Here is a 27,066-nt window from a genome sequence, read left to right as displayed (position 1 = left end):
TTACCTGCAAGATCTATGTGGCTGCAGGAGGTTGCTTAGATAAAGTGGGGTTAGGCCATGCATGGGTTTAAACGTGAAGCTGCATTACAAGAGTGACGACAGTTCATAACTACTCCCATTGGCTGTAAAGCTCTTTGGGATGGCCCGAGGTTGTGAAAGGCGCTATATTAAGTTTGTTCTTTATAATTGATCCATGTGGTACAGGAAGCCTGCATACTGTGCAAGGAGAACAGAGGATGTGGATTTAGGAGACAATGATTGGAAATAAGTGTAGTTTTGTAATTTGCAGAGGAAAGGCCGAACGTTTCGAGACTGACAGCAGTATGGTTTATAGTGGATATTTCATTGTCAACAAATAAAAGATTAATACATACATTCTGATAACAGAACAGTGCAAGAATTGATTCTACCTGCTCCACTCAGGCAAACAACATGTTGTATTGTACCCAGTTGCCCAGTCAAGCTGCGCTTTCCTTCTTTAGCTGCTCTCTGGCCTGGTTGCTAGTGGTGCCCTTGCAACTTAAACTGCAAATTTGGTTCTGCTTTTAAATCCAGAGAACCAGGAAGTTATACATACTGCTTGCTGCCTGGAGAATCGATCACCCTAGTAACACATTTACCCCTCCTGAACCATCAAAGTTGTAGTTAGCATCTCTGTTCAACAGATAATGGCCATCTTGTTTGTTTCACTACTGATCAAGTTAACTTGTTTCTTGCCTTGCATTTCAAAGGCATATGAGATGAAATTAAGCTCATTCCAGATGGTTAATATAATCTCGCTGATAGTCTATGTACCAGTATCTGTTCCTCCATTGTTCTGGTGGTCTGATGTTAATGCCTTACGTGGAATGCTGTTCACACAATCTGGGAACCTATCTGCTTGTTCCTGCATTCCAGTTGTCCAGACTAATCTCCTACAATAGCATATTCTTATCAGACAATGATCCCATGAGGTGAACTCCTAGTACTTCTGGCTTGCGTCACTGTCTGTTTTTGAGCAGTATCACTTTGAATGATTTGCAATGCAGGATGGTTAATATGGCCAAGGAAGAGATGTCCACTTTATTTCTATGCCCAATCTTCTTCCAAATGGCTGTCATTAGAATGAAGACATTGAAGCCTTTTTTTTGAGGAGCAGAATGATAAAGGAGAAGGTTAATAGTAACCTAGGAATTGCTAGACTTTTTAAAAAGAAAGTCCATCTTATTCACTTTCTACCATTCTGGTAGTAGCATGATACAATGATAATGAATTTGTTGACTAATGATTTCAGTAAATCTATTTCAATTAGTCCACAGCAGACCCAGACATGGTGTGAGGTAAACCCCAGTAATGGAGAGCTTTGGGAACCACAGGTCCAAAGCCTGTTTCTCCCAAGCATGCTATATTTACCACATTTCTTGTCTCAAATTAATTAATGATGTTGGAAAGCATGAGGTAAAGTAAGTTGGGTAGGATGGGATGGAATCAAAAATTTGATGTTGAGTCCTGATAACCTGCACTTTTAAGAAGGTGTGTGGGATGGCAGCAAGGTCCTGCTTTAAATATGTAAATCTGAAATTTTAGTTGGAGGCCTGAGTAGGGAGAGCAGTGATGCCATCAGGCCATGTTTATAGGGAGGTGGATCATGGGCTAAACGATGCCCTGGTAGGTAAATCTTTTAATATTTTTAGCTGTCATTGTGCGTCAAGAAGAACTGGAGGACTCCACAAAAAAGCCTTGGGCCTCCCTCATCATATCCTCTCCCAATTGTGTCCAGAGCCCCCCTCACCTACTTATTTGACTGTTTGGACCCATCCCGTGGGTCACTGGTCATGACCTCGATTTGCAGAATTCCCGCTCCTACCTGTAGTCAGAAAGTAGTTCTGGCTGTCTTTGTGTGGGTCACTGAAAAAGCTTATGGAAATGAGGCCTAGCTGTTGAAATCAAATAGGCCTCTACGTTCTGGGGTGCTCCACCCACTTCGGGGTATACATGCACTGTACCCATCCTCCCTCTAAAATTGGAGCCTTCATGTCTGAAGGATGTGTGAAAGAGCAACTCGTTTCAATGCGCTGATGTATCATTGGATAAAGATCTGGTAACCATTTATTTCATTATAAAAGCATTCTTTCTTGATCCCTTATTAATGTGCAAATTAGTGAACTACTTATATTATGAAATTCCCCAAGAGAATGCAATCTGTACTGTCTGCAGTCACCACAAGCCTATGCTGTTCAAAATTCGAAATTAATAGCTAATTAGATATCATAGAAAATATCTGTCTTGAAGCTTAGAATTGTGATGCCTCCATGTACTTTTGAAATTGCCCTTCAGTTTTTAAAGTGGTACCAAATGTGTTTTTTTTTTGTGAAATCAAATTATTTCTGACTGGTGCCTTCTGTACCAGCTTTCTAATTCAAAAATAGGTTTGCAAGGATAGTAGAATATTTAGAAAGAGAATTTACCTGTAGGATTTTTTTCTACACTGTTTTATGTACTAATCACCTATGTTTATTGTATTTCTGATTCCATTTTCATTAAAATCTGATCATTGTAATTGTAAAACCCAATGCTAACAGATCTGGTGTAGGAATTAAGTCCATATCATGCTTTGCTATGACTAAAAGTATGCTCTGCTCTGATTTGGCACAGGTTAGACTTTTAAGATGACAACTACAGATGGGAATCTACACTCAGATCTTGACTCTGAGCTTCATAATCTAAGGCAGAAAGTCAGAAATCTGCAGGAAGAATTAATGTCCTGTAAAAATCAGATTCTCGTGTTACAGAAAGAACTAAATCACACAGAAATCCTATACAAGAGCACAGAGAGCTACAATGAAGACCTACTCAAGCAGGTAAGCTTAATATTGTCTGAAAAGATATATACTACAAAACGTATGTATGTTAGATTAAAAATAGATGTAACAAAATTAAAAGCTTGAACAAAGCATGTCAAATGATAATTGTTTTATATATGCAGCTGATCATAATCTGTTAATTGGATAACATCAACATTGTAAGATTTAGGTTCAGGAGTCACAGATTACCCAAAATAGGTGGTTGAGAACCGATAAGTAATTTTAAAGAAGCAACAGTCTAGATATGATGCATAAACTAAATAGATGATTTTGCAGCTGGAAGGGCAGTCTTCTGTCTCTCCCTTCCTCTGTCTTGTCACCTCCTCCAGTTAGCCAAGGTGTCAGGAAGCTCTCTATCCTCTGCCAGACAGGGGCTGCTGTCTTTGCTCCACCGATCATCCATTTATGTACCTTGTTTTTGGGGACTGTAGTTCACCCTGTGTCAATCACTTGTTCAGACCCTTCTAACCAGCGAATACAGGACAGGTACTTGAGGTGTCAGGGGTGGTGACCTCCCGCTTATCCATTGCTGTGCCCCCCCACCCCCCCCTTCACCTTTCACCTTATCTTGTGCTTGGTATTGTTTGTAAACGTCTGCCAGACGCTTGTCTAGAGTGGGTACGAGGCTCCATCTTATCAGCTTTAGGAATGTCTTGTGCTCGAGTCATGTCCTTGGCAGAAATAACAGGCCTATGCAGTCCTAGCTGCCTGCTATACAATCCTCCTTAATGAGAGAGAGAACTATTTGTATTACAGAATCATAGAATTGTTACAGTGCAGAAGGAGGCCATTCAGTGTCTGTACGAGCTCTCTGCATGAGCAATTCCCCTAATGCCTTCTCCTGTAACCCTGTACATTCTTCCTTTTCAGATAATATAAGTATCATTTATTAAAGGTCCCATTTCTTACAACGTCATACTATAATTATCATTTTGAATTTGATAATTCAATAATTAGCATTGAATTCCTACTTTGCTGTGTTATTTACATTACTTAATTCAAATATCTGGATAGGTAAATCTTTTAGTACAAAAAATGACTACATTTTGACAACATTTTTAAATAAACAGATCTCCTGTGGCATTGCTCAGTGAATTCGCTGTTTTCTGCTATGTACAGTGGTCGAATAAGAGAGATTGCAAAGCATTATATGAATGATAGTGGTATTTTGGAGCTTAAATTATGTGATTAAGTTTACAAATATGTTTGTTTATCTATGTACTCAGTTTTATATCCTGCCTTTTTAAAGTTCAGGATGGTAGGAATGATGTTCCAAGTGGGGAGAGGTTATATGGTTTGGTAGCATTGAGATGGAATCTGGGAGCAGTGAGAAGATGGTGATGGGTGTGTGGAGGTTTATGGAAATGCAGCAGTAGTGATAGGGTTCTTGGGTCTAGAAGTGATGACAGTGTTATTATGGGAATGTAATTACTGGGACCACCATGTTGAGTGTAGAAGTGTAGGAATGTGATCTTGGAGTGTGACAGCTATAGGGTGGTATGCTCGCAAGGTGTTGGGGTCACTTGGAATTTTTTCATTCTGCCAGAGCTTCACAAATAAGGCATGTATCCGAGAGATCATTATATCTCCTCTGTGCTTCAGTACTTCCGCAGGGATATTGTCAGGACCAGAAGTTTTGTTCTTTTTCATGTGGTTGACGGCAGTTATTACTTCCTCGAGCATTGGATCTTGCAGATCTTGGAAATGCCATGATAATCACAGTCTTCAAGAAAAGAGACAAGTCAAACTGTAGCAACTACAGGGACATATCACTGCTCTCAGCTATTGGCAAAGTCCTAGCTAGGATGCTTCTTAATCGTCTCTCCCCAGTTGCAGAGGCGATTCTTCCAGAGTCCCAGAGCGGCTTCTGCCAGAGGAACAGTCGACAGCAACTTCAGGAAAAGTGCAGAGAGCAGAACATCCCTTTTGTACTTGGCTTTCTTCGATCTCAGAAAAGCCTTTGACTTGGTGAATCGGCCTGCCTTTGGAAGGTGCTGCAGCGATATGAGTTCACAAACATCATCTGTCGCCTTCCTATGTGACAATATGCAAATAACAGTACTATGCAGTGGCTCCATGGCAGAGCCCTTCCCTGTCAAAACAGGGGCGTCATTGCACCAACACTATTTTCTATCTTTCTTGTAGCAAAGCTACTGACAGGCTTCCCCAGGTGTGGTAATAACTTATCGCACTGATAGTAAACTCTTCAACCTCAACCATCAACCACTTCTATAATAGACTACAGTATGCTGACGGCGCACAAGTTAGTGCTCACTCTGAAGTTGGTGCATTCACTGAAGCCTACTTGCTTACTACACTAGGAAGACATAGTCCTCTACCAATCCACACGAAATGTAACTCATCCAACGCCTTTAATTGAGACTATCCCAAAAAGCTGACGTTGATGAAGAGGTACAGCATTGAATCCAGTGTGCTAGCTCAGACTATGGTAAGTTATGTACTCGTGTTTTTGGGAATCATGATATCAGACCTGACGCTAAACTCAAAGTCTATTGGGCAGTCGTTCTCCCCATGCTTCTCTACAGTGCTGAAGCTTGGACAACTTAGGGGCGCCATAACAAGGCCCTAGAACAACATCAGCGATGTCTTAGAAGGATCTTGTGAAGCAAGTGGGAGGACAAAAGACCAAACATAAACTTCCTCCAAGACACACACGTCAAGTATTGAGGCCATGATAATCTCTCATAAGCTGAGATAGTTGGGACATGTTGTCAGAATGTCTGACTCAAGACTGCCCAAACAGGTGCTCTACTCAGCTATGCCTGGGAGCCCATTCACACAGGAGCCAAAGAAAATGTTTCAAAGACAATCTCAAAGCCTTCATGAAAATCTGCTCTATTAACATCAATATATGGAAAGCAGAAGCCCAGTTGTGACCAACATGACGATCCATCATCAAAAATGGTGCAAGACCTTCCAACCAACAAGAGCAGTCACTGAGAACGGTAAGAGAGATGGAAAGAGAGGGTGGCTGCTCAAGCCACCAATCTGCCACCACCTCTACCAGCTGACAACTCTTGTCCTCGCTGTGGGAGAGCCTGCAAGGCTAAGATAGGACTCGAGCCATCTGCGAATCCACAGCCAACACTGACATCTCACTTCCACCCAGCCATCTGCAAGGAAGAATCATCCTCGACACGAGGGATTACCGATGGTGATGAGTGTCAGCATTGGATGGGGATTCCAGAAGATGGGAACAGTGGGTTAAGGTGTCTGAGGTAGTCTGGTACCATTGATGGAGGGAATTGCAAGATGCAGCAGCAGTACGGTAAGTTACATGTATGAAAGTAGTGCGAGGAGGGTGCAAGGATCTGGGACTGTTGGAGGCAGAGGTCTTGGATCCCGTGAGAATTGAGGAGATTAGGATGCCATACTGTTGGGGAAAGATGGAATGTGGGACTTCGAAGGGTATAGTTATGGTCTGGTATTTTTGGGGAGAAGGGATAGATGTAAATAAATTTATTATATTACAGATTTTATTTTCAAAAAATCTTCACTCGTGTGGTAGGCTAGTTAAGCAAAAAACAGCAGCCAAAAAAGCATGTTCGTCAAAAACAACTTTAGTGGTTTGATTAGTTCAATTTCTGCATTTCTTTATTGGTAGATTTTTCTCACTGCTTAGAGTGAGTTGAGATTTGTTGCTGTTCAGCAATATGAAATCTGAAACAACCAAGAAGCGTGATGCCAGAACATGAGCTCAGAGTTTGACACACAAAATGTAATGCAAAGTCACAAAGCAGGAACTGCATATTATCGTACCCTTTTTAGTAGATAGATATATTACTAAATAATAGATTAGTGATGCATTTTTTCATGCATTAATGATCATTATTGTTGAGGTATTTTGGGAATGGAATTTCATAGTATGAGGGAGGATGATCCTGCATTTAATTAACACTATGCAGGATGACAATGGAGAAGTAGTTGGGTAGTCTTTTGATGAAAGAAGCAATTGAAAGGCATAAAGGAGACGGTGTATATGGTGCTTTTGAACTTTGGGTCCAAATAGATGGACACCGTGGTCTTTTGTCCGTATGTACATTTAAATCAAGAAACGGGAAGGGTGAGGGGTTGTTCTTTAATATTCTGAAGGGGCTTCATAGGGTAGATATGAAGATGATGTGGGGGAGTTCAAATCTAGGGATCATATAAATAATGGTCACTAATAAATCCAATAAGGAACTCAGGAGGAACAACTTTATGAGGAGAATGGTTGTAGAACATGCTACCGCATAAAGTAATTGAAATGAATACCATAGCTGCGTTTGAGAAGCTAGCTAATCACGTGAAGGAGAAAGGAATAGAAGGATATACTGAGAGTTAGAATGGGAGGAGACTTGTGCAGTGCATAAACATCAGCATTGACCAGTTGAGCTGAATGGCCTGTCTCCCTGCTACAAATTCTATAACACCATAACTTTAAATACAATTAAATATTATATTGCCAACTGGTATTCCTGATCATATGTGATGTAAAAATAGTTTTGTGATCTACAGTATGCAAAGAAGTGAAACTTGTCCTATATTTACAGGTTAAAGATCTCAGCGAAAAAATCCATGAAAGAGAAAAGAAAGAAAAGGACACAGTTGATCTGGGAGTTCAGACAGATCTTTGCATTACCCATCACTACAAAGGTAGATGTTAAGAATTGTCTGGGAAAAATAAAAACTGGACTGACTAATAGACTGCCAGGAGACAGTTTTCTGTCTGCAACCTTTCTGATTGTTTTATTATGAGCTGGTAATAGTTTGATCTATTTCTAGAACTACTGGAGGTAATTCCCAGAATTAATTAACAGTTGCTCCTAGCAACTCCAGATATTTTTGCAATATTAGCACTTTTCTAAAGAAAATCATAGCATGAACCCTTTAGGGAAAGATATGATAAAATGATTTACAAGTAAACTAGCTGTTGTCGAAATGATAAAGTGCTTAAATCTCATTACTTTGTCTTTCTGTTTCCTAGACTGTTACCATAATGAAGCTGAAGATTTTCGTTATCACTTGAACAGTGATCAGAATGGCAGAAACGATGTGTCGAGGCTTGAAATTCATGGAGCCTGTCAAAAAGTTCAGGATATAATACAGGCCTGTGATCAATTTCAAACACAAGCACAGACAGAGAGCTACCAGTACACAGAACAGGCTCAAACAGCCTGCTATCAATACACAGAAGAGGCCCAGACAGACAGCTATCAGTACACGGAGTATCCTGATAAACCAACACTCCCAGAGAGAGACCATAACATTGCTGAAAATGCAGAGGTAGGTATAATTTGTTATAAATTAACCCAGAGTGAAGTTAGAAATATTGCTCCAAAATAATATTTTCTGATCTTACCGAAGTATTAATACTTGAATGTAATACATAATCAACAGTACAAGGGTGAAGATATGCCAAACGTACTGATGGCGTAGATTAAATACAGTATTGTGTTTATAGATGTTAGAAATAAACTATTTAAAACCAATCTTCCTATATATTTCAGAAAATCCACTATTAAATGGGGGAGGCGAAAAGTTTTTAATTAAATATAAGAATAGAAAAAGCTGAGCATCATAACCTCTCTCTTAAAAAACTGTTATTCTAATAATTTCATATGAACCTAACTCCTGACCTATACCTAAGTTCTTAAAAAAAAAGTCAAGCTGACTTTAGGAATGTTCATAGACAAACTGTTGCTAATGATTCTCCACAGAGTAGCTGAACTCAGTTGGAGAAGTGTTGTGAAGGTGAGGTGCTTCTTTAGTCTACATACTCCTGTTGCCCTGAATTAGTACGTCATGGGTTCAAGCCCCAATCCAGATACTTGAGTACGTAATCTAAGATGACATATCTGGATTAATACTGACAGAGTGCAACACTGTCAGAGGTGTCATCTTTTAGATGAGATGTTAGACCAAGACCCCATCTGCTTTTACAGGTGGACATAAAAAAAAAAATCCCATTGCACAATTTGAAATAGAGCAGGGGCATTCTCCTGGAGTTCTGGTCAAAGTTCCTCCCTCAGCCAACAGATAGATTGCGTGTATTCTTGCGTTGACGATGTGACTAGCAGACCTCTCCAGGTTTAGTAAGGTCATTTAATTCAATTATGCCCCTTGTATTTTCCAACTGCACAGGGAATCCTATGGTAGCAAGGTAGTTGAGGAATGGGTGCAACAGTTTTTATGGGACTCCTATTCGATGTCCTGGAGGCTGACTATTGTGGTACACGACTGATGATTCCTGGAGGAGATGGAAATGCTCCCCTTCAATGATGAGAGTTTAGATATGCTGCTGGAGGAGGTACTTTAAAGGAAGGTGGCCATCTTTGAGGCTGGGCTGAGGCAAACCTTTCCACAAAGCCAGTATGCAAAACAACATAAGAGGTAGCCACTCAAGTAAATACAACCTCCAACTAAGACAAATGTGGGTTTATTACAGACAGAGTCAGGAGAATTTATTATAGGGAATAGAGAAATAGAGAAGCTAAATGATTACTTTGTGTCTGCCTTCACTGAAGAAGATAGAAGAAATCACCCAGAATTAGAGATCCGAGGGATTAGGGAGAATGAGGAATTGAAGAAAATTAGTATTAAGAAGGTTGTATTGGAGAAATTAATGGAACTGGAAGTTAAGTCCCCAGGACCTGATACTCTACATCCCAGAGTGTTGAAAGATGGAGATAGTTGCTGCATCTTCCAAAATTCTATAGATTCTGGAATAGTTCCTGCAGATTGGAAGGTAGCAAATTTAAGAATGGAGTGAGAGAAAGCTGGGAACTACAGACCTGTTAGCCGTACATCAGCAGTAGAGAAAATGCTGGAATCTATTCTAAAGGATGTGATAACTGGACACTTGGATGAAAATGATCTGATTGGGCATAGTCAACATGGACTTATGAATGGGAAATCATGTTTGACGAACCTGTTGGAATGTTTTGAGGATGTGACTAACAGAATTGATAAAGGGGAGTCAGTGGACATAGTATACTTGGATTTTCAGAAGGCTTTTGATAAAGTCCCCCACAGGAGGTTGTTTAGCAAAATTTAAAGCACATGGGATAGGAAGTAATATACTGGCATGGATTAAAGATTGGTTAACAGGCAGAAAACAGAGTAGGAGTAAACGGGTCATTCTCGTATTGGCAAGCTGTGACTAGTGGTAGTAAGGATCAGTACTTGGGCCCCAGCTGTACACAATACATAACAATGATTTGGATGTGGGGACCAAATGTAATATTTTCAAGTTCGTGGATAACACAAAGCTAGGTGGCAATGTGTTGTAAGGAAGATGCAAAGCGCTTCAAGGAGATTTGGACAGACTTAGTGAGTGGGCAAGAACGTGGCAGATGGAATATAATGTGGATAAGTATGAGGTATCCACTTTGGTAGGAGGAACAGATGTGTAGAGAATTTTTTTAAATATTGAGAGTTTGGAACGTGTAGATGTACAAAGGGACCTGGGTGTCCTTGTCAATAAGTCACTGAAAACGAGCATGCAGGTGCAGCAAGCAACTAAGAAGGCTAATGGTATATTAGCCTTTATCGCAAGAGGATTTGAGTACAGGAGTAGTGAAGTCTTGTTTCAATTGTATAGAACCTTGGTTAGACCGCACCTGGAGTACTGTGTGCAATTTTGGTCCCCTTACCTTAGGAAGGATACTATTGCCATAGAGGGAGTGCAACGATGGTTCACCAGACTTGTTCCCAGGATGGTGGGACTGTCCTGTGAAGATAGATTGGGGAAATTGGGCCTGTATTCTCTAGAGTTTTGAAGAATGAGAGGTGATCTCATTGAAACCTACAAAATACTTAAAGGGATAGACAGGGTAGATGCAGGTAAGATGTTTCCCCTGGTTGGGGAGTCTAGAACCAGGGGACACAATTTCAAAATAAGGGGGAAGCCACTTGGGAGTGAAATGAGGAGAAATTTCTTTACTCAGAGAGTTGTGAATCTTCGGAATTCTTTTTCCCAGCGGGCTGTGGAAGCTCAGTCATTGAGTATGTTTAACGTAGAGATTGACAGATTTCTAAATACCAATGACATAAGGGGATATGGAGATAGTGTGGTAAAAAGGCTTTGAAGTGGATGATCAGCCATGATCGTATTGAATGGCGGAGCAGGCACGATGGGCTCAATGGCCTACTCCTGCTATGTTCTTAAGTCAGGATGGTGTATGGCTTGGAGGGGGACTTGCAGGTGGTAGTGTTCCCATGCACCTGCTGCACTTGGTGGTAGAGGTCGTGGGTTTGGAAGGTGATGACGAAGGAGCCTCGGTGAGTTGCTACAGTGCATCTTGTGGATGGTACACACTGCACCCACTGTGCGTTGGTGATGGAGGGAGTGAATGTTGAAGATGGTGGATGGGGTGCCAATCAAGCAGATTGCTTTGACTTGGATGGTGTTGAGCTTCTTGAGTGTTGTTAGAGCTGCACCCATCCAGGCAAGTGGAGAGAGTATTCCATTACACTCCTGACTTGTGCCTTGTAGATGGTGGGCAGGCATTGGGGGGACAGGAGGTGAGTTACTTGCTGCAGAATTCCCAGTCTCAGATTTGCTGTTTTAGCCACAGCAGTTATGTAGCTGGTCCAGTTCAGTTTCTGGTCAGTGGTGATCCGCAGGATGTTGATAGGGTATTCAGTGATGATAATACCATTGAACCTCAAGGGGAGATGGTTAGATTCTCTCTTGTTTGAGATGGTCATTGCCTGACACGTGTGTTGCGAATGTTACTTGCCACTTATCAGCCCACGCCTAGATGTTGTCCAGGTCTTGCAACATCTGGCCATGGGCTGCTTCAGTATCTGAATGGTACTGAACACTGTGCAAATATCAGTGGACATCCCCACTTCTGACCTTATGATGGAGGGAAGGTCATTGATGAAGCAGCTGAAGATGTTTGGGCCTCGAACACTACCCTGAGGAACTCGTGCAGTGATGTCCTAGGACTGAGATGAATGACCTACAACAACCACAAACATCTTCCTTTGTGCTGAATATGACTCCAACTAGCAGAGTTTTCTCCCTGATTCCCATTGACTCCAGTTTTGTTATGTCTCTTTTGTGCCATACTCTGTCAAATGCTGCCTTGATGTCAATGGCAGTCACCGTCACCTCACCTCCAGAGTTCAGCTCTTTTGTTGATGTTTGGACCAAGGCTGTAATGAGGTCAGGAGCTGAGTGGCCCTGGCGGAACCCAAACTAAGCATCAGTGAGCAGGTTATTGCTGAGCAAGTGCTGCTTGATAGCACTGTCAACAACCCCTTCCATCGGTTTGCTGATGATCGAGAGTAGACTCATAGGGCAGTAATTGGTAGGGTTGTGCACTTTTTGTGCACAGGATATACATGGGCAATTTTCTACAATGCCAGTGTTGTAGCTGTACTGGAACTGCTTGACTAGGGGCGCAGCTAGTTCTGGTGCACAAGTCTTCAGTGTTGCTGGTATGTTTTCAGGGCCGATAACATTTGCAGTATCCAGTACCGTAAGCCATTATTTGATATCACGTGTAGTGAATTAGATTGGCTTTTGAAGACTGGCTTCTCTGATTCTGGGGACCTCAGGAGGAGGCCTGCCTGCCTTCTCTCTGTCTGAGTTTCTCTTGCTCCTCCAAATCCTTGACAGCAGTTGGCAGGACCAAAAGAACTTCAATTCTAATCAGTGTAGTTAGCTAATTTTGACAGCTGGCAGCTGGAACAATACTGTGGCTGGAGGTCTGTGCAAAAGGTTAGTAGTAAACAGAGTAATAAAACTGTCGCAAAAGCAATGAAGTGGAAACACCTGTATGACACATCAATAAAACAACTTTCTAAAAAAAGTCAGTCCCAGCTTTAAGAATGAGTGCACCTAAGTGAGCAACAAGGAAGCTGCTGAGTTACCATTTCTAATGAGCAAACTGTGCATTTAGAGGTCGAAGGTCAAATCAGATGGGAAATTCATTGAGAGATCTATTCAAGTTAATTACTATTTGGGTTTTAATGAGACTTACTCATACTGTCATTCTTGGGCCTACCTTCCCCATTTTCTTGCTACACACAAGGCTGTAATGAGGTCAGGAGCTGAGTGGCCCTGGCGGAACCCAAACTAAGCATCAGTGAGCAGGTTATTGCTGAGCAAGTGCTGCTTGATAGCACTGTCAACAACCCCTTCCATCAGTTTGCTGATGATCGAGAGTAGACTCATAGGGCAGTAATTGGTAGGGTTGACAGATTTCTAAATACCAATGACATAAGGGGATATGGAGATAGTGTGGTAAAAAGGCTTTGAAGTGGATGATCAGCCATGATCGTATTGAATGGCGGAGCAGGCACGATGGGCTCAATGGCCTACTCCTGCTATGTTCTTAAGTCAGGATGGTGTGTGGCTTGGAGGGAGACTTGCAGGTGGTAGTGTTCCCATGCACCTGCTGCACTTGGTGGTAGAGGTCGCGGGTTTGGAAGGTGATGATGAAGGAGCCTCGGTGAGTTGCTACAGTGCATCTTGTGGATGGTATTTTGTAGGGCTACTTTCTGCAATGCCAGAATTGTCTTTAGAGTGCACTTGCAGTCAATGCAATATTTGACCACCTGTCATACTGCTACAGGGAACATTCTTGTAATTATGGCACAGAGATAATTGAATAATCTATATAGTTTTTAAGCAAATGTTTCCACATCTGCATCCCGTATCTCAGATGTCACAAATGTACTGTAACTGTTACAGTAAATGGATTCCTCTCCTCAGGTATGGTTCCCCTCCCTTTCAAAATGGTCATCAGCCCTTTTCAAAACTCTGCTACCCATGTCTTATCCCATAAAGATCCCTCTCACCCATCACCCTTGTCTTCTCTGACCTATATTGTCTTCCTGTCCCTCTCCCATTTAAAATTCTCATTCTTTTTAAATCATGACATTGCCCCTTCCTATCTTCTGCAGCCCTACGCCCTGCTCTCCAAACTCTCCACTCTTTGCCCCACTGTTGGTAGTTATGCCATCAGCTGCCTGGACCCTCCACACTTCTCTCCCTAAACTCCTCTACTTCTCCACCTCGCCCTCCTCCTCAAAAACCACCTCTTTGCCCACAGTTTGAGTCATCCCTCCTAATGTTTCCTCCTTTGGCAGGTGATTGTTGTAGTATCTTTAGCAAACAGGGTTAAAGAAAATCCCAAAGCCTTTTATTCATATATAAGGAGAAAGAGGGTAACTAGAGAAAGGATTGGCCCACTAAAGGACAAAGGAGGAATGTTATGCTTGGACTCAGAGAAAATGGGTGAGATTCTAAACGAGTACTTTGCATCGGTATTCACCGAGGAGAGGGACATGACGGATGTTGAGGTTAGGAACAGATGTTTGATTACACTAGGTCAAGTCGGCATAAGGAGGGAGGAAGTGTTGGGTATTCTAAAGGGCATTAAGGTGGACAAGTCCCCAGGTCCGGATGGGATCTATCCCAGGTTACTGAGGGAAGCGAGAGAGGAAATAGCTGGGGCCTTAACAGATATCTTTGCAGCATCCTTAAACACGGGTGAGGTCCCGGAGGACTGGAGAATTGCTAATGTTGTCCCCTTGTTTAAGAAGGGTAGCAGGGATAATCCAGGTAATTATAGACCGGTGAGCCTGACGTCAGTGGTAGGGAAGCTGCTGGAGAAGATACTGAGGGATAGGATCTATTCCCAGTTGGAAGAAAATGGGCTTATCAGTGATAGGCAACATGGTTTTGTGCAGGGAAGGTCATGTCTTACCAACTTAATAGAATTCTTTGAGGAAGTGACAAAGTTGATTGATGAGGGAAGGGCTGTCGATGTCATATACATGGACTTCAGTAAGGCGTTTGATAAGGTTCCCCATGGCAGGCTGATGGAGAAAGTGAAGGCGCTTGGGGTCCAAGGTGTACTAGCTAGATGGGTAAAGAACTGGCTGGGCAACAGGAGACAGAGAGTAGCAGTAGAAGGGAGTTTCTCAAAATGGAGACGTGTGACCAGTGGTGTTCCACAGGGATCTGTGCTGGGACCACTGTTGTTTGTGATATACATTAATGATTTGGAGGAAAGTATAGGTGGACTGATTAGCAAGTTTGCAGATGACACTAAGATTGGTGGAGTAGCAGATAGTGAAGGGGACTGTCAGAGAATACAGCAGAATATAGATAGATTGGAGAGTTGGGCAGAGAAATGGCAGATGGAGTTCAATCAGGGCAAATGCGAGGTGATGCATCTTGGAAGATCCAATTCAAGAGTGAACTATACAGTAAATGGAAAAGTCCTGGGGAAAATTGATGTCCAGGGAGATTTGGGTGTTCAGGTCCACTGTTCCCTGAAGGTGGCAACACAGGTAAATAGAGTGGTCAAGAAGGCATACGGCATGCTTTCCTTCATCGGACGGGGTATTGAGTACAAGAGTTGGCAGGTCATGTTACAGTTGTATAGGACTTTGGTTCGGCCACATTTGGAATACTGCGTACAGTTCTGGTCGCCACATTACCAAAAGGATGTGGATGCTTTGTAGAGGGTGCAGAGGAGGTTCACCAGGATGTTGCCTGGTATGGAGGGCGCTAGCTATGAAGAGAGGTTGAGTAGATTAGGATTATTTTCATTAGAAAGACGGAGGTTGAGCGGGGACCTGATTGAGGTGTACAAAATCATGAGAGGTATAGACAGGGTGGATAGCAAGAAGCTTTTTCCCCAGAGTGGGGGATTCAATTACTAGAGGACACGAGTTCAAAGTGAGAGGGGAAAAGTTTAGGGGGGATATGCGTGGAAAGTTCTTTACGCAGAGGGTGGTGGGTGCCTGGAACGCGTTGCCAGCGGAGGTGGTAGATGCGGGCACGATGGCGTCTTTTAAGATGTATCTAGACAGATACATGAATGGGCAGGAAGAAAAGAGATACAGAACCTTAGAAAATAGGCGTCATGTTTAGATAGAGGATCAGGATCGGCGCAGGCTTGGAGGGCCGAAGGGCCTGTTCCTGTGCTGTAATTATTTTTGTTCTTAATTATGTGACTGTACTATGCCCAAAATGAAATCCTGATCACAGGCCAGTTAGTTTAACGTCAGTGGTGGGTAAGGTTTTAGAAACAATAATCATGGAAAAAAGTCAACAGGCACTTGGAGGGGTTTTAGTTAATTCGGAAAAGCCAGCATGGATTTGTAAAAGGCAGATCCTGCTTGACTGATCTTATTGAATTTTTTGATGATGTAACAGAGAACGATGGTGAAGGGAATGTGGTGAATGTTGGCTATATGAATTTTAAGAAAGCGTTTCATGAAGTACCACATAAAAGTCTGGTTAACAAAATTGAGACTCATGGCATAGGAAGATCAGTGTCCAGTCGGATTAAAATTGGCACAAGGACAGAAAACAGCGAGTCGTGGTAAATGGTTGTTTTTCAGATTGGAGGATGGTAGATTGTGTTCCCCAAGAGTCAGTGCTAGGACCACTGCTTTTTTTTTGCTATATATAAATGACTTGGATCTTGGAATACAGAGTAGAATTGGATGGCACAGTGGCTAGCACCGCAGCCTTCCAGCTCCAGCGACCCGGGTTCAGTTCTGGGTACTGCCTGTGTGGAGTTGGCAAGTTCTCCTTGTGACTGCGTAGGTTTCCACCGGGTGATCCAGTTTCCTCCCACATGCCAAAGACTTGCAGGTTGATAGGTCAATTAGCCATTGTAAATTGCCCCTAGTGTAGGTAGGAGAATGGTGGGGATGTGGTAGGGAATATGGGGTTAATGTAGGATTAGTATAAATGGGTGGTTGTTGGTCGGCGCAGACTCGGTGGGCCGAAGGGCCTGTTTCAGTGCTATATCTCTAAGTAAATAAAAAATAATAAATTGGCCATTGTAAAAAAAAAATGCCCCTAGTGTAGGTAATGGTAGGAGAATTGTGGGGCTGTGAGAGGGAAAAATGGGATTAATATAGGATTAGTATAAATGGGTGGTTGATGGTCGGCACAGACTCAGTGGGCCAAAGGGCCTGTTTCGGTGCTGTATCTCTCTATGACTCTAATTTCAAAATTTGCTGATGATACCAAACTTGGAAGAGTGGCAAACAGTGAGGATGATACAAATCACCTGCAACAGGACATAGATAGGCTGGAAGACTGGGCAGACGAGTGGCAGATGGAATTTAATACAGAAAAGTGAGTTGATGCATTTTAGCAGAAGGCATAGGGAGAGGCAATATAGACTTGATGTTGTGGTTCTAAAGAGTGTGCACGAACAGAGGGACCTGGGGTGCATGTGCATAGATCTTTGAAGGTGGCAGGATATCTTGAGAGAGTGATTAGGAAAGCATATGTGACCTTTTAAAAAAATTTTCATGGGATGTGGGCATCGCTTTCAAGGCCAACATTTGTTGCCCAGCCCTAATTGCCCTTGAACTGAATGGCTTGCTAGGCCATTTCAGAGGGCAGTTAAGAAATGTAAGTTGCACTTAATGGTTTTACAGGGATTACCGTAACAAAGTAACAAGTCATTCTTGGACTTTGCCACTTTGCTGTGGGTCTGGAGGCACATGTAGGCCAGACCAGGTAAGGATGGCAGATCTCCTTCCCTAAAGGACATTAGTGAACCAGATGGATTTAATGACAATCGATAGTTTCATGACACCATTACCGAGACTAGCTTTCAATTCTATTTTATTAATTATATGAATTTATTTATTAATTGAATTTAAATTCCACCAGCTGCCATGGTGGGATTTGAACCCATGTCCCCTGGACATTAGCTTATGTCTCTGGATTACTAGTTCAGTGACATTACCACTACGCCACCGTCTTCCCCAACCTTGGGCTTCATAACTAGAGGCATGGAGTACAAAAGCAGGGAGGTTATGCTGAACCTGTAGGCCCCAACTAGAGTGTTACATCCACACTTTAGGAAAGATGTGGGGGTCCAGAGGCGATTTAACAAAATGGTACCATTGTTGAGTGATTTTAGTTACAAGGTTAGGTTGTTCTCCCTGGAGTAAAGGAGATTGAGCCGGGATTTAGTAAAGGTGTACAAGATTCTGACAGGCTTAGATAAGTTAAACAACTAACAAGAGGAGCAAGCTGCACAAATATCCCCATCCTCAACGATGGGGGAGCCCAGCACATGAGTACAAAAGATGAGGCTGAAGCATTTGCTTCCATCTTCAGCCAGAAGTGCCGATTGGATGATCCATCTCGGCCTCCTCCTGAGGTAACTAGCATCATATGCACAAAAGAGGTGAGCTGAGAGTGACTGCCCTTGACATCAAGGCAGCATTTGACCGAGTATGGCATCAAGGAGCCCTAGCAAAACTGGAGTCAGTGCGAATCAGGGATAATTCTCCGTTGGTTCATACGTAGCACAAAGGAAGATAGTTGTGATTGTTGGAGGTCAGTCATCTCAGTCCCAGGACATCACTGCAGGAGTTCCTCCGGGTAGTGTCCTCTGCCCAACCAACTTCAGCTGGTTCATCAATGATCTTCCCTCCATCATAAGGTCAGAAGTGGGGACTTATGCTGATTGCACAATGTTCACCATTTGTGACTCCTCAGATACTGAAGTAGCCCATGTCCATATGCAGCAAGACCTGGACAACATCCAGGCTTGGGCTGTTAAATGGCAAGTAACATTCGCACCACACAAGTGCCAGGCACTGACCATCTCCAACAAGAGAGAATCTAACCATCTCCCCTTGATGTTCAATGTCATTAACATTGCTGAACATCCTGGGGGTTACCATTGACCGGAAGCTGAACTGGACCAGCCACATAAATGCTGTGGCTACAAGAGCAGATCAAAGGCTTGGAATTCTGCGGTGAGTAATCCACCTCCTGACTCTCCAGTGCCTGTCCATCACCTACAAGGCACAAGTCAGGAGTGTGATGGAATACTCTCCACTTGCCTGGATAAGTGCAGCCCCAATAACACTCAAGAAGCTTGATACCATCCAGGAGAAAGCAACCTTCTTGATTGACACCCCATTTACCACCTTCAACATTCACTCCCTCCACCACCGACGAACAGTGGCAGCAGTGTGTACCATCTACAAGATGCACTGCAACAACTCACCAAGACTCCTGTGACAGCACCTTCCGCACCCGCGACGTGTACCACCTAGAAAGACAAGTGCAGCAGATGCATGGGAACACCACCACCTGCAGGTTCTGCTCCAAGCCACACACCATTCTGACTTGGAACTATATCGACGTTCCTTCACTATCACTGGGTCAAAATCCTGGAACTCCCTTCCTAACAGCACTGTGTGCATACCTACACCCCAAGGACTCCAGAGGTTCAAGAAGGCAGCTCACCATCATCTTAAGGGCAATTAGGGATGGGCAATAAATGCTGGCTTAGCCAGTGGTGCCCACATCCCACAAATGAACAAAAAAAAACAAGGAAAAACTGTTCCCATTAACTCGTACAAGGACCAGGGGACACAGATTTAAGGTTTTGGGCAAGAGATTCAGAAGGAACGTGAGGAATTTTTTTATGCAGCAACTGGTAATGACCTGAAATCTGCTGCCCGAGAGGGTGGTGGAAATGGAGACAGTCAATGATTTAAAAAGGAAATTGGATGGGCACTTTAGGGAAATAAACTGGCAGGGCTATGGGGATCGGGCAGGGGAGTGGGACTAATTGGATTGCTCCATGGAGAGTTGGCATAGACTCGACGGGTCGAATGACTACCTTCTATGCTTTAACTGGCACTATGATGCAGTTAAAATTGATAAGGTCCCACATGGGAGATTGGTTAAGAAGGTAAGTGCCCTTGGGATCCAGGGCTATTTGGCAAATTGGCAGGAGGCAGAGTGTGATGGTCGAGGGTTGTTTTTGTGATTGGAAACCTGTGACCAGTACTGCAGGGATCGGTGCTGGGACGCTTGCTGTTTGTAGTGTACATTAATGATTTAGACGTGAATATAGGAGTTTTGAAGAGTTAAGTTTGCAGATGACACAAAAATTGGTGTCGTAAATAGTGAGCAGGAAAGCCTTAGATTACAGGATGATATAAACGGGCTGGTAAGATGGGCAGAGCAGTGGCAAATGGAATTTAATCCTGAAAAGTGTGAGGTGATGCATTTTGGGAGGACTAACAAGACAAGCAAATATTCAATGGATGGTAGGACCCTAGGAAGTACAGAGGGTCAGAGGGACTTTGGTGTACTTGTCCATAGATCACTGAAGGCAGCAGCAGAGGCAGATAAGGTGGTTAGGAAGGCATATGGGATACTTGCCTTTATTAGCCGAGGCATAGAATATTAGAGCAGGGAGGTTATCATGGAGCTGTATAAAATGCTAGTTGGGCCACAGTTGGAGTACTGTGTACAATTGTGATCGCCACACTATAGGAAGGATGTGATTGCACTGGAGAGGATGCAGAGGAGATTCACCAGGATGTTGCCTGGGCTGGAGCATTTCAGCTATGAAGAGAGACTGGATAGGCTAGGGTTGTTTTTCTTAGAGCAGAGAAGGCTGAGGGGAGACCAGATTGAGGTATACAAAATTATGAGGGGCATAGATAGGAAGTAACTTTTTCGCTTAGCGGAGGGGTCAATAACCAGGAGGCATAGATTTAAGGTAAGGAGCAAGAGATTTAGCGAGGATTTGAGGAAAAATTTTTTCACCCAGTGGGTGGGTGGAATCTGGAACACACTGCCTGAAGGGGTGGTAGAGGCAGGAACCCTCAACATTTAAGTAGTATCTAGTTGTGCACTTGAAATGCCATAGCATACAAGGCCAAGTGCTGGAAAATGGGATTACAATAGATGCTTGATGGCCAGCACGGACCTGATGGGCCAAAGGGCCGGTTTCTGTGCTGTATAAATCTATGACTCTATGAAATTAAAATGCAGAAGTTCGCCAAGCTTGGTGGTTGAAAAGTTGAAATGCTTCAGTACATACATTTATGTGATCTAAAACAATTTTCTTTCCCTCTCCAGGACTTGGAGAATACATCACTCGCAGACAGTTTGCGTGCTACTGCAGAAGCTGCTATGTCACAGACTGGCTTCACCTATGATGAAAGCAGTGGGATGTATTATGATTACAGTACTGGCTTCTACTATGATTCGGTAACTTGCATTGCTGCATCCTGTCCCTAAATGTGCTTTGTTTCATTTTTAATAAACCACTGTTTGATTTTTTTTAAATAACTGAACTGATAGTGGACTAGGTTTTATAATAGTTATTAAATTACAAAGTGAAGGGATGTTGATGTATCTGTACAAGGCATTGGTTAGGCTCGGTTTGAGTTGTATGGCCAATTGTGGGGACTATGTTATTAAAAAAAAAAGGATGTTGGAAAGATACAGTTTAGCTTTATAGGATGATATGGGGATGAGAAGTTTTAGTTATAATGTACCTGACAAATAAAGGTTGCATTCACTTCAAAGAAAGCTAAGGGAGGGATCGATTGGAGCTGCTCAAAATTGAGAGGGTTTGAAAAAGTTAATAGATTATATCTGTTGTCTGAATTTGGGAAATTAGAATCAAATTGCAGGGGTGCGAATTAAGTTTTTTATACAGTGGGTTCTTAAAATATGGAATGTAATATTATAAGTGGCCATTTAAGCAGAGTCAATCACAGCAGCTAAGCTAAACTTAAAGAAACTTTTCCAAAACAAAAGCATTGAAAGGTATAGGAAAAGAGCAGGAAATGAGATTGGAATAGAATAAACAGCTCTGGTATCGCGCTGGCACAGGCATGATGAACCAAATAGTCTCTCTCTGTGCTGAAGTTCCTATGATTTTAATTCGTTAAAGCTGCATGCACTTATTTTTAAATTAAATATAATCCGGATAAGTGTGAGGTAATGCATTTGGGGAGGGCAAATAAAGCGAGGGAATACATAATAAACGGGAGGATATTGAGAGGGGTAGAAGAAGTGAGAGACCCTGGACTGCATGTTCACAGGTCCCTGAAGGTGGCAGGACAGGTATCTAGAATGGTGAAGAAGTCATATGGAATGCTTTCCTTTATTGGCCAAGGTATAGAATTCAAAAGCAGGGATGTAATGCTGGAACTGTATAAAACGCTGGTTAGGTCACAGTTGGGAGTATTGCGTACAGTTCTGGTCACCACATTACAGAAAGGACATAATTGCTCTGGAGAGAGTACAGAGGAGATTTACAAGAATGTTGCCAAGGCTCGAAAGTTGCAGCTATAAGGAAAGATTGGATAGATAGGCTCTGTGACCTTGTCCTATCTGCACCTTCTCCTTTGTTATCTCTTGCCCCACCCCTACTTTACTTGCTTAAAACCTTTCACATTACTAATATCTGCAAGTTCTGAAGAAGGGTCACTGACCTGAAATGTTAACTCTGCTTCTCTCTCTGCAGATGCTGCCAGACCTGCTGAGTATTTCCAGCATTTCTTGTTTTTATTTCAGATTTCCAGCATCCGCAGTATTTTGCTTTTATTATATTGAAAAGGCTAGGGTTGTTTTCCTTAGAACAGAGGAGGCTGAGGGATGACTTAATAGAAGTATGCAAAATTATGAGGGGCCGAGATAGAGTAGACAGGAAGGACCTGCTCCTATTGGAGAGGTCAGTTACCAGGGGGCACAGATTTAAGGTAATTGGTAGAAGGATTAGGGGGAACATGAGGAAAAACCTTTTCACCGAGGGTGGTGGGTGTTTGGAATTCACTGCCAGAAACGGTGGTGGAGGCAGAAACCCTCAATTCTTTTAAAAGGTACCTGGACATGCACCTGAAGTGCTGTAACTATCAAGGCTATGGACCAGGTGCTGGAAGGTGGGATTCGATTGGGCAGCTAGTTTTTTCAGCAGGCACGGACATGACGGGCTGAATGGCCTCCTCCTGTGCTGTAATTTTTCTGTGGTTCTATAACTTGATTTCTGTGTCGATATTGTTTTATAGCTACAAGTTTTTATAAGTTGGAATCAGTCCCTGAATCCAGGCAGTCTTTGACTCAACTTAACTCTCAAGCAAAATAGGTGCCCTTGCAAAATTACTGTTCAGATCTTGTATGAACTTGTGTTTAGAATCACACAGCACAAAAGGAGGCCATTTGGCCAATCTTGCCTGTTCTCTGAAAGAGCTACCAATTAGTCCAACTCCCTTGCATTCCAGATCATCATTTTCTGAGTAAAAACATTTCTCCATATCTCTCTGTGGCTTTTTTGGCAATTATGTTAAATATTTAAATGGTTTCTCCCTACATCTACTCTGTCAAAACCCCTCATAATATTGAACACCACTATTAAATGAAGCAGATTGCTGGCAAATTCACCATACCATTTGTAATTCCAAATTTAGATGCATTGGTAATTTTTAAAAAAGATGCACTGGTAGTGCTGAAAATGTTTAGTAATGCATTATTGCACTTCTGTGATAGCCCAGTGAGTTTCCCGAGTGAGTAGCTGATCCATATAGACTAGAAAGACCCTAGGATCGATTGTCAATTTGGCTCATAGTCTGTGTTAACTAAGCTGCTATCAGTTAGGACAGAGGCACTGCAGTTGGGGTTAGAGGGGGAAAAATTGGCTAGAGTCCTGTGCCTGACCGTTAATCCACCAGGCACTGTTGGAAGTGCATGTGCCTGAAAGTCAGGTGACAGAAGCAGGTTAGGCTGCGATGCCTAACATTCTTAATAGCCTGCTCTCTGTGTGAAAGATCATGAATGATGGTCATCTTGAAACTACCCAGCAATGGGGTCAGCACTTTCAGGAGAGGTAGGGTGAGGATAAAAAGGAAATAAAAAGGGATGTATTGTTAAATTAATGTGAGTTCTTTAAACATTACCTTTGCTTCAGATTTTTCTCTCTTACTATCTCTTAAAGGCATGCTACCCGGCCCGAACCCGACAGGACCCAATGACGTGTGTCGGGTTCGGGTCGGGTCGCTCTTCTGGGTCCAGCTTTCAGGGTCGGGCCGGGTCTGGGTCAGGGACACACAGTAAGTATTACGTTTTGCTCTGCTGGGAAGTTGAGTTTAGTAAGTTCACAAGTTGAAAAGCCTACCTGAGCTGGGAGTCTGGGATGTCAGGGAGGGAAACTCTGAGTCTGCACAGTGAGCGAGTGAGCGTCTCTATGACATTATCGCGCTCATGCTGCAGCTTCCTGCAGATTCGGAATCGGAAGGTAGGTAAAGTGAATGTTCCGGTGGTCGGGTTGGGCTCGGGAAAAAATGGAGGGACTCGGGCCGAGTTAGATATAGCTCTTGGGTCTAAAGGGATCAAAGGGTATGGGACAAAAGCGGGAACAGGCTACTGAGTTGGATGATCAGTCATGATCATAATGAATGGCGGAGCAGGCTCGAAGGGCTGAATGGCCTACTCCTGCTCCTATTTTCTATGTTTCTATGGGTCGGGCTCGGGTCCATGTGGTTTTGTGGGGTTCGGGTCAGGTTTTTTTTCCTGACCCGAGCAGGCCTTTACTATCTCTGGTTCCTTTCCAACCAAAAAGAACAAATAGGTTGTTTGCTCTCTGCCAATCCCACTTGAGATGTGCAGGTATGGCTAGAGTTTACACATCCGCTGTTCTCCATCAATGAGAAGTATCTTGCCTCTGCTTGATGATTTTTCTCTCCATTCTTAGCAAAATTCTCCATTTTAAGATCACGAGCTTCTGTATGTATGCTTCCAGATATAGATTTGCCTATTATCACTCTAAGGCCATATTAACACGCCAGTACATTATATGAAGCTGCCCTTTCTCGCAATTTTCTAGCGTCTAGTGTACAATCTTAAAAAGATCGATCATAAGTTAAGAATTAGTAACTAAACATTTGTTTTCATTAAGACAAATCAACTCTACTATGACCCAAACACTGGAATTTACTATTATTATGATGCTGAGAGTGGCCTGTATCAGTTTCATTCTCGAGTGGATCTACTGGCATACTGCACAACAGATAGGGAGAAGAAGGTTAAGAAAAAACGAAAAGGAGTGGAAAAGCTTGGGTCAAAGGAAGAGAAGAAGGTATGTTATATTTAGTTATCCTTACTGCAGCTGAAATTAAAATTAAAGTGTGATTCAATCTGCTCATACAGCACGATATAGTCTTATTGGAAAGAGGGGAGAGGAAGAAACTCTAAAATTATTGCTGAAAAAAGAGACATACTGTCAAAGCTTTTCATCTTGCACTCATCAGTGCAGGTGCAAGAATGTCAAATTTTAAAGGGAGCAACAATTTATATGACATGAGAAAAGGGTGATGATTGGTTGGCAAGTCGATTCTGGTCAAGGCGTTGCCATGGAGAATGTACCAGGGAACTATTGTCCATCACGCTTTGATTTACTTAAAAAAAAAAGGTGCAAAGCCTAGGCATGTTCCTTTTGCCTGCAGAGGACAGGTTCCTACATATGAATATATGAAGCTTCATCCGCCTTCAGATTCACCCTTGAAATGGAGCAGTCCAGTGAGCACCCTTTCCTCGACCTGCTAGTTGAGAAATCTGCTAATGGGTTCTCTACTACTGTCTAGCGCAGCCTACTTTCACTAGTCAATACGTGCATTGGGATTTCTGCCGTTCCATGCACTATAAGATTGGCCTTATCGGCAATCTCGTAAATAGGGCCCAAGCCATTTGCTCATAGAGCAAGCTTGATGCTGAAATGGGGCGCATCAAAGCTATCCTGCACGATAATGGCTGCCCTGATCGGATCATTGCTCGATGTGTACCGCGCATACGAATGGACTTAGGCTACCACTTCCGACCTGAAAAGTACCCAGTCTGCGTAACATTATCCTGGAAGAGTATCTCAAAATTTTGAGAAACAGGTAAAGCTAGTTGTTTCACACTGCTACTGTGTGGTACCAACACGAGTGGGTATTTTCCACCAACAGGATGCTGCCGTCAAGACAAAAAGATCTTCTGCCTACTGCACAAATAAGTAATGTGGTACATGAATTTCAGTGCCGGTGTGAGGCCGTACGTCCCAACGACGAGCAGATCGTATCAAACAGCACGTCCCTTTGGCTGTACGCAAAAGGCAGAGTATTGACTACACAACCAGCCCGTGTTTGCAAAACTCAGAATATAATGTCCAACGTTAAATGTGATTCTGCAATTGGACAGCGCTTGCTGAACAGTCGCAAGTGTGCTTAGAATTACACTAACGACCACTTGAAGATTCAGTCAGGATCACAGTGTGGCTCATTTTATGCTTGCTAGAAGCTACATGTATTCATATGCAGGGACCTGTCCTCTGCAGGCAAAAGGAACAGGTCCAGGCTTTGTTCCTTTTTTGAAGTAAACAAAAGTGTGATGGCCAATAGTTCCCTGGTGCATTCTCATGGCAACACCTCGACCAGAGTCAACTTGACAACCAGTCAGCACCCTTTTTTCATGCAGTATAAATTGTTTCTCCTTTTGAAATTTGGCATTCTTGCTATGTCCTGATGAATGCAACATGAAAAGCTTTGACAACATCTCTATTCAGCAATACTCAAGTTCTATACCACCAAGCGACTATTTGTGAACTTTAAGAAATTGTCCTTTTAAGAGGTCAAACTGATCAGGCTCTTAAGATCCAGGTGGCTTCCTCTACATTTTTTAGTAGCCTCATTCTGCCTTCAATGTTCAACCCTCTCATCAACAGTAGTGATGTCTCACTGGTATCTTAACACAGAAAATGTTAATAGTTTTTAACATTTTCTGAAAAGCTTTTTCATTGAATTCTCTGGATTTAACAAAGCCACATTAGCACAATTTTGAGAAATTTTGTTTGTCATTTTTCACACTTCAGCATCCACTTGGTTTAGAAGAATTGGAATTTGTCATAAATTTCTATTTGAATCCCAACTTTTCTGATTGTATTTCCAGAGATTTATCGTTAGGTTTCAGATGGCCCAGCTAGGGGGAACACCATGTGCAGGATTGTACTCTGCTTAAAAATAGTAAATGCTGGAAACACTCAGCAGGTCTGGCAGCATCTGTGGAGAGAGAAACAGCGTTAATGTTTCAGGTCTCTGACCTAGACCAGCAAGGTTAACTTGGTTTTTCTCTCCACAGATGCTGCCAGACCTGCTGAGTGTTTCCAGCATTTTCTGTTTTTATTTCACATTTCCAGTATCCACAATATTTTGCTTTTGTACTCTGCTTACCGTTACCAAGGAACAGTGCCACTAGTTGTCACTAGATTTTTAAAAATTTGTTCGGGGGATGTGGGCATTGCTAGCTAAGCCAGCATTTATTGCCCACCCGTAATTGTCCTTGAGAAGGTGGTGGTGAGCTGCCTTCTTGAACTGCAAGAGTCCTTGGGGTGTAGGTACACTCACAGTGTTGTTAGGAAGGGAGTTC

General features: G+C 42.7%; 1 protein-coding gene across 3 annotated transcripts in view; it reads left to right on the top strand.

The window, feature by feature from the left end:
* Positions 1–27,066, top strand: part of aggf1 (angiogenic factor with G patch and FHA domains 1) — a 110,221-nt gene that overhangs the window by 7,689 nt on the left and 75,466 nt on the right. For all 3 annotated transcript variants that reach the window (XM_068029487.1, XM_068029489.1, XM_068029488.1), the window contains 5 exons: positions 2,635–2,840; positions 7,397–7,499; positions 7,831–8,129; positions 20,740–20,871; positions 24,563–24,742. In XM_068029487.1, coding sequence (XP_067885588.1) covers positions 2,649–2,840; positions 7,397–7,499; positions 7,831–8,129; positions 20,740–20,871; positions 24,563–24,742 — 906 coding nt within the window. In that variant the 5' untranslated portion in view covers positions 2,635–2,648. The remainder of the gene's footprint in view (positions 1–2,634; positions 2,841–7,396; positions 7,500–7,830; positions 8,130–20,739; positions 20,872–24,562; positions 24,743–27,066) is intronic.

Source organism: Heterodontus francisci, chromosome 4, assembly GCF_036365525.1.
Source record: "Heterodontus francisci isolate sHetFra1 chromosome 4, sHetFra1.hap1, whole genome shotgun sequence".
Taxonomy (NCBI): domain Eukaryota; kingdom Metazoa; phylum Chordata; class Chondrichthyes; order Heterodontiformes; family Heterodontidae; genus Heterodontus; species Heterodontus francisci.
This window is presented reverse-complemented; position numbering and strand designations above follow the sequence as displayed.